Source organism: Theropithecus gelada, chromosome 16 (assembly GCF_003255815.1).
Source record: "Theropithecus gelada isolate Dixy chromosome 16, Tgel_1.0, whole genome shotgun sequence".
Classification (NCBI taxonomy): domain Eukaryota; kingdom Metazoa; phylum Chordata; class Mammalia; order Primates; family Cercopithecidae; genus Theropithecus; species Theropithecus gelada.
The window spans coordinates 40,905,861-40,920,784 of NC_037684.1; the positions used below are offsets into that span (position 1 = coordinate 40,905,861).

Sequence of the window (14,924 nt, forward strand, 5' to 3'; positions counted from 1 at the left end):
TTAGATCACATCTGGCCTGTTTGAAGAACAAGGAGGTCAGAGTGACAAGAGCAGAATGAGTGAGGGCGAACGTCGTAGGAGATGAAGCTTAGGGCAACTTGGCCATTATAGGGGTTGGTTGTTTTTGGTTTCTACTCTTTTAGAGAAGGAGGTCTCGTTATGTTGCCCAGGCCGGTGTTGAACTCCTGGGCTCAAGCAATCCTTCTGTCTTCATCTCCTAAGTAGCTGGCCTCTTAAGTAGCTGAGATTACAGGCACGAGCTATAGGACTTGGGTTTTCATTTTTTTGTTTTTGTTTTGAGATGGGGTCTCGCTCTGTCGCCCAGGCTGGAGTGCAGTGGCATAATCACAGCTCATTGCAGCCTCGACCTCCCAGGCTCAAGCGATCCTCCCACCTCAGCCTCCAGAGTAGCTGGGACTATAGGCGCATCCACGACACCCGGCTAATTTTTTTTTGTTTTTTGTAGGGACAGGGTCTCGCTGCGTTGCCCAGGCTGGTCTTGAACTTCTGGACTCAAGTAATCCTCCCACCTAAGCCTCCCAAAGTGTTGGGATTACAAGCATGAGCCACATCACCTGGCCAGGACTTGGTTTTTAATCCTAGTGAGATGAGAAGCTAATGGGGGTTTTGGGGAAGGGAGTGGCATGAGCTGACTTACATATTAAAACAATCATTCTTGCTGCTGTGTGGTGACTAGATTGGGCAGAAGTTAGGAGACTAGTTGAGAGGTGATTGCAATAATCCAGAAGGAAAATGATGGTGATTTGAACTAAGGTTAAGGTGGTAGGCTGGGCGTGGTGACTCACACCTGTAATCCCAGCACTTTGGGAGGCTAAGGCGGGTGGATCACCTGAGGCCAGGAGTTCGAGACCAGCCTGACCAACATGGTGAAACCTCGTCTCTACTAAAAATACAAAATTAGCCAGGCGTGTTGGCACATGCCTGTAATCCCAGCTACTCAGGAGGCTGAGGCAGGAGAATAGCTTGAACCTGGGAGGCGGAGGTGGAGGTGGTGAATTCTGGATATCTACCAAAGATAGAGCCAAGATAGGATTTGCTGATACATGTGAGAGAAGAGGGGTCAGACATGTCTGCAAGTTTTGTGGCCTGAGCATCTGGAAGGATGGAGTTGCCATTTACCAAAATGGAACAGATTAGGGAGAAGCAAGTCAAGAGGAAAAGAGGAGGAGCTCAGCCAGGCATGGTGGCTCACATCTGTAATCCCAGCACTGTGGGAGACTGAGATGGGTGGATCACTTGAGGTCAGGAGTTCGAGATCAGCCTGGCAACCATGGCGAAACCCCGTCTCTATTAAAAATACAAAAATTAGCCGGGGGCGGTGGCACCCGCCTGTTGTCCCAGCTACTCGGGAGGCTAAGGCAGGAGAATCGCTTGAACCTGGGAGGTGGAGGTTGCAGTGAGCCGAGATTGCGCCACTGCACTCCATCCTGGGCAACAGAGCGAGACTCTGTCTCAAAAATAAATAAATAAATAAATATATTAATTAAAAACAAAAGAGAGAGAGAGAGAGAAGGACCTGTTTTGGATAAATTTGAGGTGACTGTCGGATATCCAAGTGACAAGAAGGCAAGTTAGTGTTCAAGTTTCAAGTTAAGGGGTGTCATTTGGGCCCAAGATTTGAATTTGGGCCAGATGCAGTGGCTCATGCCTGTAATCCCAGCTAAGGCAGGAGGATCTCTTGAGGCCAGGAGTTCAAGACCAGCCTGGTCAACATGTCAAGACCCTGTTTCTAAAAATATGTTAGAAATTAGCTGGGTGTGGTATGTCTGTTATCCCAGCTATTCAGGAGGCTGAGGTGGGAGGATCCTTTGAGCCCAGGAGTTTAAGGCTGCGGTGAGCTATGATCACGCCACTGTCCAGTGTGGCTAATTTTTGTATTTTTATTAGTAGAGATGGTGTTTCACCATGTTGACCAGGCTGGTCTCGAACTCCTGAACTCAAGTGATCTGCCTGCCTTGGCCTCCCAAAGTGCTGGGATTGCAGGCGTGAGCCACAGCACAGGCCAATTTATTGCTATCTTACTTGTTTAAAAAAGAAGCTATACCTTTGGCCACAGAACCTCCAGTTTTGTTTTGTTTTTTTCTGTGTGAAGCAATTTGTAATACATCATTGTCAATTCACTTTTATTTTATGGGCATTTACTGCACAGCTATAAGCAATTCCACATCAAAGACATTCTCTCTGTATTTAACAGAGGCCTGATAGATGGGTGGGTCTACACATAAGAATTGCCTTGGGACTTCCTATGTGTCATTAAGAAAGAATTTAACATTAGCTTAGTAACCAAACAAGATCAAATATACAGGTATTTAAACACAAACACACGCACAAACACTTAGACTTTGTTGGAATTATGCAAGTAATATTTAATAAAACAAAAATTAATTGTAGGCTGGGCGCAGTGGTTCACACCTATAAACCCAGCACTTTGGGAGGCCGAGGTGGGTGGATCGCTTGAGCTCAAAAGTTTCAGACCAGCCTGGATAACATGGCAGAACGCCATCTCTACAAAAGAAATACAAAAATTATGGTGGCATGTGCCTATAGTCCCAGCTACTTGGGAGGCTGAGGCCGGAAGATCACTTGAACCTGGGAGATGGAGGTTGCAGTGAGTTGATATCGTGCTGCTGGGTGACAGAGCGAGACCCTGTCTCAAAAAAAAAAAAAAAAAAAAGCAGGAATAACATTTGATTTTTAAAATGTTATAAAAAAGAGACCATGTTGGCCAGGCATGGTGGCTCACGCCTGTAATCCCAGCACTTTGGGAGGCCAAGGCAGGTGGATCACCTGAGGTCAGGAGTTCCCCACCAGCCTGGCCAACATGGTGAAACCCCATCTCTACTAAAAATACAAAAAGCCGGGCTTGGTGGCAGGTGCTTGTAATCCCAGCTACTCAGGAGGCTGAGGCAGTAGAATCGCATGAACCTGGGAGGTGTAGGTTTCAGTGAGCTGAGATTGAACCATTGCACTCCAGCCTGGGTGACAGAGCAAGACTCCGGCTCAAAAAAAACCAAAAACCAAAAAGAGGCATGTCAAAAGCACATAGGAGTCAACCAGAAAGAGCTCCCAACGGCCAATGCTGGAATTGTCTGAGCAAAATAAATAACATAATATTGATTATATTATTGATTATAACTTGAAGTATAAAATAAATAAGCATGAATCCATGCAGATATATATATATATTTATGTTTGAATAAATAAATATATAGAGAGAAGGGACAAATCTTTTTTTTTTTTTTTGAGACAGAGTCTTGTTCTGTCACCCAGGCTGGAGTGCAGTGGCATGATCTTGGCTTACTGCAACTTCTGCCTCCCATATTCAAGCAATTCTGCCTCAGCCTCCCAAGTAGCTGGGACTGCAGGTGCAAGCCACCACGCCCAGCTACTTTTTGTATTTTTTTTTTTTTTTTTTTTTTGAGACGGAGTCTCGCTCTGTAGCCCAGGCTGGAGTGCAGTGGCCGGATCTCAGCTCACTGCAAGCTCCGCCTCCCGGGTTCATGCCATTCTCCGGCCTCAGCCTCCCGAGTAGCTGGGACTACAGGCGCCCGCCACCTCGCCCGGCTATTTTTTGTATTTCTTAGTAGAGACGGGGTTTCACCGTGTTAGCCAGGATGGTCTCGATCTCCTGACCTCGTGATCCGCCCATCTCGGCCTCCCAAAGTGCTGGGATTACAGGCTTGAGCCACCGCGCCCGGCCTTACTTTTTGTATTTTTAGTAGAGACGGGGTTTCACCGTATTGGCGAGGGTGGTCTTGAACTTCTGATCTCAAGTGATTCGCCCACCTCGGCCTCCCAAAGTGTTGGGATTACAGGCGTAAGCCACCATGCCCGGCTTTCATTTTTTAATCCTCAGAAATACCTGTTAGTACACTTTTCTTTCAGAGGCTGTTTACAGAGGTGGGTCAAGACCGTATTAGTTTTTTCACACAAACAGGGAGGATTAAAGAGATCATCAGAATGCCTCGAAGAGAATAGGTTGAAATGATCTTCTTAAATGATCTTGGTGTGCCTGTCACACACATGCACAGACTCATATTCGTTTCCTCTTTGTCTTATCATTCCTCTCTGGTAACTTTACTGTTTTGTTCCTTTTTGCCTTTTGTGCCCCACCCCCATTAAAAAAATGTGATGATCAGCCACAGCAGATTGTACATTGTTAACGGAACATCATGACTGTCCATGATGATGATAGCAACAGCTTCAAGGTTTTTTGTAAGTAGATATCGTACCTCATTGTTTGAGAAGAAACAAAGATACAATTCTTGCCAGACACTTGCTGAGGACAGGACTTGAAACCACCGCGCTTGGCCAGCAGATGGCGCGCCCCGCCCTCAGTGTGCATGACTTATGAATGAATATGCCCTCCCTATGCTCTGCACCCCGCCCCTCCCACCTCTGCTAGCCTCTCCAGCTCACTGCTATCAGAACCACTGTCTGAAGCACAGATTGCCAAGGCCTAGGTTTAAAATGGTGTCATGGGAATTGAGCTGGGGAGAGGGATTATCTGTGAAGGCAATGGGTTGAACAGCAGAAGGGTTGAGATAGAAAGGTGGCTGGGGAGGAGGGGCTTTTGCAGCCAACGAACTCCTCTCGTTTGGCTGGAGTTGGGCTGGGAAGGGTAATGGACTAATGTGGGAAAGGTAGATCCAGAGCCTCAAAACTCCTACCAAGGCATTTTGACTTGCTTAGTAGGCCATAGAGAAGCCCCAAAAGGTTTTTATATGTTTTTTAATTTTAGAGACAGGGTTTCAGCATGTTTCCCAGGCTGTTCTTGAACTCCTGGGCTCATGCGATCGGCCCGCCTCGGCCTCTCAAAGTGCTGGGGTTACAGGAGTGAGCCACCGAGCCCAGCCAGGAATCGCTATAAGGTTTTGAAGGTGGCAGGATGAGAGCTGTACTTGCACAAGATTAGTATGACCAGGTCTGCGGATGCACTGAATGAAAACAAGAATCCAATGGAGAAGTCACCTTACAACAGGAGGGGTGGGCTGGGCGTGGTGGCTCACACCTGTAATCCCAGCACTTTGGGAGGCCGGGGCTGTCACCTGAGCTCAGGAGTTTGAGACCAGCCTGACCAACATGGTGAAACCCCATCTCTACCGAAAATACAAAATTAGCCAGGGGTGGTGGTGGGCGCCTGTAATCCCAGCTGCTCCAGAGACTGAGGCAGGAGACTTGCTTGAACCGGGGAGGTGGAGGTTGCAGTAAGCCGAGATCATGCCATTGCACTCCAGCCTGGGCAACAAGAGCGAAACTCTGTCACAAACCAACAACAACAACAACAAGAAGGGTGATGGAGGAAGCATATACGTGACAATTTACAGTTCGGAAAATTCAGAGAAGTAGCTTCTCGACCGTGTCACCCGTCAGTAGAATACTTCCTTCCAGAATCATTGTCAGGAAATGTCCAGGAAACCAGGAACCAAGCCTACACATCCCGATGTCCTATGTGAATGCGTATGTGGGGCTAGCCAATCCCTTGCCTTCCTGCCTCTGGGAAGATTATTAGGTCTTCCATTTGTTTTCAAGTAGGAAGCAAAAAAAAAAAAAAAAAAAAGGAAAAACAGCTTGAGTTTCTTTCCATATCACAGCCTTCCAATGTGTTATTATTCAACACTGCAGTGTCAGATTTAGATTTTCCACCTCGAGGAATTTGGTTTAGCTTTAATTAGTTGCTGTGAATATTTCTGAGCCAACTCTGGAAAGCATTTATCTGGAAAATAGTTTCCACTAAAATATAAGCTGGATACAGGGTATCATTTTCCTAGGAGGGTTTGTATCAGTTAACACAGTTATACATTCTCTCCAGCCCTCTGGATGACTTTTGCCACAAGCCCATCATCGTCATATTGGTTAATTACTTATTAATCACAATTCAAAATTCTATATTGAGGCATCTGCATCCCCATCCAAGTTCTACCCTCAGGACCTCAGAGCGTGAAGATTTTTCGGAGAAAAGATAACGCTTACAGGTTATTCTCATACAGGCAACTGATGCATTTTTCATCCGGCAAGTTTTCATAAAAACAAGCTGAAAAATACCAGACAAATGAAAAACAGACTTCAGCAGTTCCATGCTGCTTCCTGAGTAACTGAAGAATGTGCTTCTTGTGGTTAAAATGAGGGATCTGTTTAATATGGATGAAATAGCAACACTCCAGGCATTTTCATTGACATTTCACTGTGACTTTTTGAACTTAGGAGTGCGGATACGAAAACCTACTCTTTCTTTCTGCTGTGCGGAGCCTGCACAATCTGCAGAAAGATTGCAGAGCCGGGCCAGGCGAGGTAACAGGCTACGTGGGGTTCATGTGCTCTCTGGTTGTTCCCTCCCCGTTTGTACTTCATTTCCATTCACACGGCTGCACTTCCCAGTTTTCCAGGATCTCTCCTCTGAAACCAGGCAAGGGTTTGTTCCCAAATCCCACCCATTGCCTCTCCAGCCCTGGACTTGCTTACTGGACCACACATAGGTGGTGGGCATTGGTGACTTGTCCCTAGGGTCAGGGGATCAGAAACTGCCCAGAGGGGCTGGATGGAGCTTGGCGGCACTCAGGGCACAATGGAGAGCGGATTCAAAGGGCAAAGGAGCCGAGGGAAGCCCCTCTGCCCGAGCCTCCCCAGCGCCGGCCGGGCTCCGCTCCGGAGCAGCCCCGCCGTCTGGCAGAGACACGCTGTTTTGTTTAAATCCTCCACATTCTTTGCCATTTCCCCATTGGCCGGATGGGGCTACCCTCCCCGCCGCGGCCGCTGCTGATGTCAGCCTTGCTCGCGCTCGCTCCTCCCGCACCCACCTCCCGGGCCCAGGCACACTGCATCGGCGCGGACGCTCCGGCCCCGGCGAGGTGGCTGCAAACTCGCGGGCACGCACGGCGCCCGGGGAGCCAAGGGACTCGGGGGAGGGGACGCGCGCGGAAGGCGCCAGCTTCCTCCCGCCCGCCCCTAGCAGCCGCGAGCTGAGGTTGGAGGCGCCCGGGGCCCCAGCCGGGCAGAACCGAGCGGCGGCGGCGGCGGCTTCCCTTTTCTCCCCGAGCCGAGCCCCGGAGCGGCGCGGGGACCGGCCCTAAAAAGAGCAGGAAATCTTGTTTACCGCCCGCGGAGAGGAGCCGATCGAGCCTTTGTCTGGAAAGTCAGCATCTCCGGCTCCGGCTGCAATGTGTTCCTGGTGACATTAGCATCGGGCAGACCCGCCAGAGGAGGGGTTCGCCAGGTTCCCTTCTGCTTTCGGAGGCGGATCGAGCGGGTGACTTTTGTGCATTCGTTTTAATTTTTGGAAATCTCTCTTTTTTCCTCCCTCGCTCGCTGCCAGGCATGTCCTGATCTGGCGGCCGCTCCTACCACCCTGGGCTGCCGAGCAGAGCCGTCACCAGCGGGTCTCCCTCCCTACCTCCCTGACTTTGCAACACCGCGTTCTGGGAGGACCGGCCTCGGCGAGGGAGGAGGCGGAGGAGCTGCGAACACCCGGACCCAAACCCTGACATGCTCTGGGGCGGAGAGGAGGAAGCCAGGAGCTGAGCTTGCCGCGGGGGCTGCTTCGCCCGCCGGCTACGAGCGCTGGGCTCCGGGCGCCCTGCCCTGCGCCTGGGCGGCAGCCTTGCTGGTCTGGAGGGCGCCCCCAGCTTCCCGCCCCGGGGATCCGCGGCCGGCAGGACCATGCTGCTGAAAGAGTACCGGATCTGCATGCCGCTCACCGTAGACGAGGTAAGCGCCGCGCCCGGCCCGGCCTCGCCCGCTCCGGGACCGCCGCCGCCGCCGCCGCCTCCTGGCCGGCGAGCCCCGGGCTAGCGGCAGGAAACCCAGGTGGACGTTACCCCGCAAGCCCGAAGGCTGGAGGAGAGGAGGGAGGGGATTTGCGACTTCCACTTGTCACCCCAGCGGGGGAGGGCGGCGTTGGGTGGGGCGGCGGACTCCGGGTGGGCTCTTTGGGGGCGCCCAGAATCCAGACTGTTGGGGATCACAATGAGCCAAAGGGAGTGGGTGCGCCCCCTCCTTCCAAATAAGAAAATGAATAAAGCAAACCCAAGAGCCCCCGGCGCGCGCTGTAGCTGGGGTTTGGGGGGCACCCCGTCCTGGCCGTGGGCCCATCTTCCCCTCCTCGCCCTCTGCGGTCAGGTCGGGGTGCAAGGAGGAGCCTTGCGCCCTCGGGATCTGCACGCCCAGAGCCCCGCGGGGGGCACCTCGGAGCCCTTGGGGGAGGTTCCTGCGGGGCCCAACTTCTCGCCGTCGCCGCGGTCTTGGGCGCCGCTCCCGGCACGTCCGCCCTTCGAGGCTCGGGACCCGGCTCTGTCCTTTCGCAAACCGCCTGGCTCGGAAACTTTCTGCGTCTCTTATTTCTTCCGCCGCGGGGAGCGTGGTCGGCCCGCGAGCCGGGAGCGGCTGAGGCTGCGACGCTGCCACAGGAGGGCGCTCCAGCACGTGGTGCCGGGGCAGCGGCTGCCGGCTGGGGGCGCCGGGCGCGGGGCGGGGGCTCGTCCTCCAAGCGCCGCTTTGCTGCCCTTTTCCCGAACCTGCGAAGCCACGAGCCCCAGCATTCAGGAAGTGGTGACTCAGACTGGATTATTCCAGCCCCGGCTTCCCTTTCTTCCCCTTCTTCCTGCCCACCTTTGTGGTGATTTCACGACTGCTGAGCGTCTCTGTCCAGGGACAGCAAGGGAGCCCAAAGCCAAGAACGGCAACGTGAAACTCACTAGTATGGTTTGGTGTGGTAACACACATGAAATCAGCCACCCACACCGTCTTTATATTTAAATCTGGTGCCTTGAAACTATCAGATATGTTATTGAGCCACCACTTGGTGAGAGGGGCGATGCGCTTTGGGAGAGAAAAAGATCCTTAACTGAGAACGTGGCTGTGCTCACAGAGGCTGTCCGTATTTGCCATCTGGACCAAGGGTTAAGGCAAGACCCACGTACAATCCAAGACAAAATCAAAGTAGCTGCAAGTTTACAAAACGCATCAGGGGTACATAGGCTGCCAAGGAGGGAGAGATCAGCTTCCACCAGAATGATCAACCGAGTTTTGGAGTTCTTTGGCATTTGAGGAGGTAGCATTTAAGTAGGGTCTGGAAGGGTGGATGCCAGATGGGTAGACAGAGATTCGAGTTGCATATGACCTTGTAAGTGGAGAAGCAGGACATAGCTTTGTGGAGAAAGCGAAAGGCAAATGAATGGGACTGGTTAATAGGTCTTTCCAGAAAAGGTGGATATCGTCCCACCTTCTGGGCAGTTGAGCTACAGTAATTCACCTGGGAGGCGTGGATCCCTCTACTCTATCTCCTAATGACCTTGTTTTTTGATATGAGTTTGGATTCTAGGAGCAATGTTGGGACTGCATGGAATACACAGAAAATTACAGGTGATAATCAAGAAAAGAACCAGTTCTAGAAGCTTCTCTACTACCTACAAAATCTCTTTATCCTAGTTAGTTCCCTTTTCAGGCTTTCTGAAACACTCAGGCAGATGCTTTTCCCACTTCTGTTTTTGTACCGAAATATCCACAGGTATAACATGGGGTAATTACATTTGAATGATATAGGTGGAGGCCCTTCCTTCCTTCCGTCCGTCCTTCCTTCCTTCCTTCCTTCCTTTTTTCTTTTCTTTTTTGTTTTTTTGAGATGGAACCTTGCTATGTTGCCCAGGGTGGGGTGCAATGTCGAGATCTCAGCTCACTGCAGCCTCCACCACCCGGATTCAAGCAATTCTTCTGCCTCAGCCTCCTGAGTAGCTGGGATTATAGGTGCCTGCCACCACGCCCGGCTAATTTTTGTAGTTTTAGTAGAGATGAGGTTTCGCCATGTTTGCCAGGCTGGTCTTGAATGCCTGACCTCAGGTGATCCGCCTGCCTCAGCCTCCCAAGGTGCTGGGATTACAGGCATGAGCCACTGCGCCCGGCCAGCCCTTCCTTTCTTAATTGGCCAACAAAATCAGACTCATCAGACTCCACCTGTAATATAATTATAAATTCTTTAATGTATAATTCATTTTGGCTAAAGTATGATTCAGTTTCTGTAAGGTTCATATTCTGAAGTCATTTTCTGCTTTGTCAGAGAAGCAGGAGGGCAATTTAATAGATGTTTCCAATTAAAAGGATTCAGATTAGCTAAATCTGATGATGAATGAAGACATGAGGCCTAGTTTGCCAGATGTTAAACCCCTAAAGTCAGAACTGATAGTAAATTCCACAGTCTCCACCATTCCCTTTTACACTGACCTTAACATTGAAAATGAGGAAGCAACTTGAGTTTCTTCAAAGAAGATGTTTAGATAAACTTTGGAAGCCTAACTTTTTTTTTCCTTTCGAGACAGAGTCTTGCTCTGTCACCCAGGCTGGAGTGCAGTGGTGTGATCCTGGTTCACTTCTGCCTCCATCTTCTGGGCTCAAGTGATCCTCCCACCTCAGCCTCCTGAGTAGCTGGGACAACAGGTGTGTGCTGCCAACCTGGCTAATTTTTTTACTTTTGTAGAGACAGGGACTTGCTATGTTGCCCAGGCTGGTCTTGAACTCCTGGGCTTGAGTGATCCTCCTGCCTTGGCCTCTTAAAGTGCTGGGATTGCCGGGCGCAGTGACTCACGCCTATAATCCCAGCACTGTGGGAGGCCGAGGTGGGCAGATCACGAGGTCAGGAGATCGAGACCATCCTGGCTAACATGGTGAAACCCCGTCTCTACTAAAAATACAAAAAAATTAAGCAGGCATGGTGGCAGGTTCCTGTAGTCCCAGCTACTTGGGAGGCTGAGGTGGGAGAATGGCATGAACCCGGGAGGCGGAGCTTGCAGTGAGCCGAGATCACGCCACTGCACTCCAGCCTGGGTGACAGAGCAAGACTCCGTCTTAAAAAAAAAAAAAAAAAAAAAGTGCTGGGATTACAGGCTTAAGCCACTGTGCCCGGTCTGGGAGCCTAACTTTTGCTTCCACTCCTGGTTGGCTCTGGACTGATTCAACCTACATGGATCTTCTAGAACTTGTTTCTGTTTAATCACCAGAGTTCATTGGTAGCAGTGTCCATACTTTTGAAAATGAAGCAAATGCTTATGCTTCGAAGAGTCAGTGAGAGAACCCATACTTTGCCCGCTTCTTGTGCCTGGCCTTATCCCTTCTCCCTCATTTAACCCTCTGGTGGTGGTGGGCGGTGGAGCATTAGTGGCACTGGTGTGTTATTATCCGTATTTTGCAGATGAATACATTGAGATTCAGAAAGGTTAGGTAATGTGCTCCAGGCCACACAGCTAGTTAATAGGCAAGCCAGGAGGAGAGCATGGTGAAACCCATTATTTGTTGTTGCTTACTCTGCTTTTTACCTGTCACTAGTATTTAATCCAGCAAAAGGAAAAACATTTCTTGAAAACAGATAAAGTCAGCACTATCAAATAAATGAAAAATCAGAGGCCTTTTGACTTGCTATAGATGGTACTGGCGTCTACTATTTCTCTACTACTTTAACACATAAAATGTTCCCTAGTTCCAGGAAAAAAGAACATCTCTGGGAGATCAAGAAAATAAAGCTGAGCTACTGTCTAGAATAGAGTGTTGGTGGGGTTTTTCGGGGGTGTGTGTGTGTGTGTGTGTGTGTGTGTGTGTTTTAGACATTAATTTCAGAGTAAACAATTAGTAAAAGTAACATTCCACAGATTAATTTTAATAGTTCCTCATTTGTGTTAAATGTAGGGGTCTCTGAACTCAATATAAGCCTGTTGGAAAGGTATGAACAGGAAAAGTTCCTGAGAACTGAGAGTTGCTATAGAAAGTTGTCATTATCTTCATTTGAAACATTTGGTAGCGGTAGACATAGATTCTAGAGTTTTTGTTTGTTTCTTTTTTTGAGACGTAATCTCGCTCTGTGGCCCAGGCTGGAGTGCAGTGGGATAATTTCGGCTCACTGCAACCTCCACCTCCTGGTTTCAAGCAATTCTCCTGCCTCAGCCTCCCAAGTAGCTGGGATTGCAGGTGCCCACCATCACTCCTGGCTAATTTTTTGTATTTTTAGTAGAGAAGGGGTTTCACCATGTTGGTCAGGCTTGTCTCAAACTCCTGACCCCAGGCGATCTGCCCACATTGGGCTCCCAAAGTGCTGGGATTACAGGCACGAGCCACTGCCCCTGGCTGATTCTAGAGTTTTAGACCTAGAAGGAATATTGCAGATGATTTATAATTGAGCCATTTATTTATTTATTTACTTTTGAGACGGAGTCTCGCTCTATTACCCAGACTGGAGTGCAGTGGTGCAATCTTGGCTCACTGAAACCTCTGCCTCCTGAGTTCCAGAGATTCTCCTACCTCAGCCTCCAGAATAGCAGGGATTACAGGCGTGCACCACCCCAGCCGGCTAATTTTTGTGTTTTTAGTAGAGACAGGGTTTCACCATGTTGGTCAGGCTGGTCTCGAACTCCTGAGAGTTCACGCCTAGTGAGCCATTTCATTTTATGATGAAGTCTAGACCTGTAGAAGGTGCAGTTAAGCTGTCTACCTCATTGACAAACTTTAGGCTAGAACCAGGTCTGATTTAAGGCTCAAGGCTGTTCTACTGTATGGAATTCTCCCTCCTCTGAGATACCTTGCTGGAAGAAAATATTCTCCTGAGGACCCACGTGTAAAGCAGGTACACTGGCTGTAGTCTCTAGTAGAAGGTGGCTGGGGACTCCGACCCTATGTGCTTAGCGGAGGTTCCATTGGAACCTATTGGAAGGGTGGCTCGCCTCCTCTGCCAGCCACTCCTTGGTCTCAGTGAACGACCTGCTCACCAAGGAGGCTCCTTGGGGCACAGTCTGAAGATCACCCTGCACCTGCCACCCTCACCCCAGAGGTACTTGTTAGTAAAATGAGCATCTCTCAAGAGATGCTAAGCACATCCTAATATTATCTAAGGCAGGAATCCTTTCATTTTCATTGCTTTCTGTACTGTTTAACCGTTCTGGCTGGGTGCAGTGGCTCATGCCTGTAATCCCAGCACTTTGGGAGGCCGAGGCGGGTGGATCACCTGAGGTCGGGAGTTCGAGACCGGCCTGACCAACATGGAGAAACCCCGTGCCTACTGAAAATACAAAATTAGTCAGGCATGGTGGTGCATGCCTGTAATCCCAGCTACTTGGGAGGCTGAGGTAGGAGAATTGCTTGAACCTGGGAGGTGGAGATTGCAGTGAGCCGAGATTGTACCATTGCACTCCAGCCTGGGTAACGAGCGAAAGTCTGTCTCAAAACAACAAAAACAAACAAACAAACAAATCAGTTCTTGTTCAACAGTTCCTGTTCTGACTGCATTAACATTAATGTGTATACTTTTAGGGATTGATTTGTGGTCTTTAGGGATTTGGTGCACAATGCAGAAAAATAGAAACACTTGCCTCTGCTCCAAGAAAAGAGAAAGAAAGGAAAGAAAAGAAAAACAACTTTTTCTTACAGAATATTATTTTGTTCTTTGCCCTGGCAGGGAGCCAGTGCACTTCATCCAGGCTCCCCCAGGCTCCCCGGAGAGTTTTCTTGCGCACATTTCTGAGAACAGATTTGGGATCAGGGTGGTGCCGCCTCTGGAATGACATGAATGGAAATGCCAAAATGCCGAACAGTGCTCCTTGTTCTCTGCTTTAAACCATTTTCCTGAAATGCATCTGCAAACATATCCAGGCAGAAATTATTGAAAGGAAGAGATTTTAAGTTTGCTGCTGGCGTCAATACCTCTGAATATAAAGACTCCTTGGATTAATCTCACAGACTTTCCCCAAGGTTTCTCATAAACATAATTTGGAAAATGTTTTCCTTGTCTGGTGTAAAAATTATATTCTGAATAAGATAATTCTATAAAAAGTTTTCTCAAGAATGAGCACGATATTGAGAAGTTGTTTTATTTTATTTTAAATTTTCTGTTGAGAAGGGACCAAGGTCAGCATCATGCGTGTGATTTCTGGGTGATCCAGGGAGTTTCATTGGCTTGTTCTGAGAGGTGAAGCCAGCTGGACTTCTGGGTGGGGTGCGGACTTGGAGAACTTTTCTGTCTTACAAGAGGATTGTAAAACGCACTAATCAGCACTCTGTAGCTAGGATTGTAAAGTGCACTAATCAGCACTCTGTAGCTAGCTAGAGGTTTGTAAAATGCGCTAATCAGCACCCTGCAAAAACGTACCAATCAGCTCTCTTGGCTAGCGAGAGGTTTGTAAAATGGACCAATCAGTACTCTCTAAAATGGACCAATCAGCACTCTGTAAAATGTACCGATCAGCAGGACATGGGCGGGGACAAATAAGGGAATAAAAGCAGCGCGCCCCCTCCTTCCAGGCTGTGGAACCTTCCAGGCTGTGGAACCTTTGTTCTTTCGTGGTTCACAATAAATCTTGCTGCTGTCCACTCTTTGGGTCCGCACCACCTTTAAGAGCTGTTAACACTCACGGCAACGGTCCGCAGCTTCATTCTTGAAGTCAGCGAGACCAAGAACCCACCAGAAGGAACCAACTCCAGACACAGTTCCACAGCCAGGGGACAGTGGAGGTTTGCCTAGCTGTCTGGCAAAGCTCCATTTTTTTTTTTTGTCATAAAGGGCAGAGGGAAAGGAGGGCGGGTAAATAGATTTGTGCAAACCTTTCAACAGTAATGGAACAGACAAGGAGCAGATGCTGTCCTCCTGGCTGGTCAGTGAAATTGACTCTGTCCATGAAAGAAGCTGCATTTTCCCAGTGACTTGGGTGGAAGTACCTGGCACAGGAAACGGATACAGGGATCAGGGAAGCAAACTATTGTTAACAAAACCCTGGTTAAAAGTAGGTAGTAATTAACTTTTGCTTTTTCTTATTGTGATATGGAGGAAGTTCCTAAGGCTCTTAAGTCAATTTAGAAACCTTGTGTCTGATTGCATGAGTGTGACTGATATTCCAAAGCAAAGCGAATAATATTCATTTCAGTAAGGCTGTTGTTTC

The 14,924-nt window shown here is 49.1% G+C and overlaps 1 protein-coding gene across 3 annotated transcripts in view; it reads left to right on the plus strand.

Annotated features, from left to right (window-relative positions):
- The first annotated feature begins 6,758 nt into the window (after window positions 1-6,758).
- PITPNC1 (phosphatidylinositol transfer protein cytoplasmic 1) overlaps window positions 6,759-14,924 on the plus strand; it is a 317,395-nt gene continuing 309,229 nt past the window's right edge. For 2 of the 3 annotated variants that reach the window (XM_025362466.1, XM_025362464.1), the window contains exon 1: window positions 6,759-7,725. In XM_025362466.1, the coding sequence (XP_025218251.1) occupies window positions 7,678-7,725 (48 nt within the window). In that variant the 5' untranslated portion in view covers window positions 6,759-7,677. The remainder of the gene's footprint in view (window positions 7,726-14,924) is intronic. The other variant, XM_025362465.1, reaches the window with a different exon arrangement.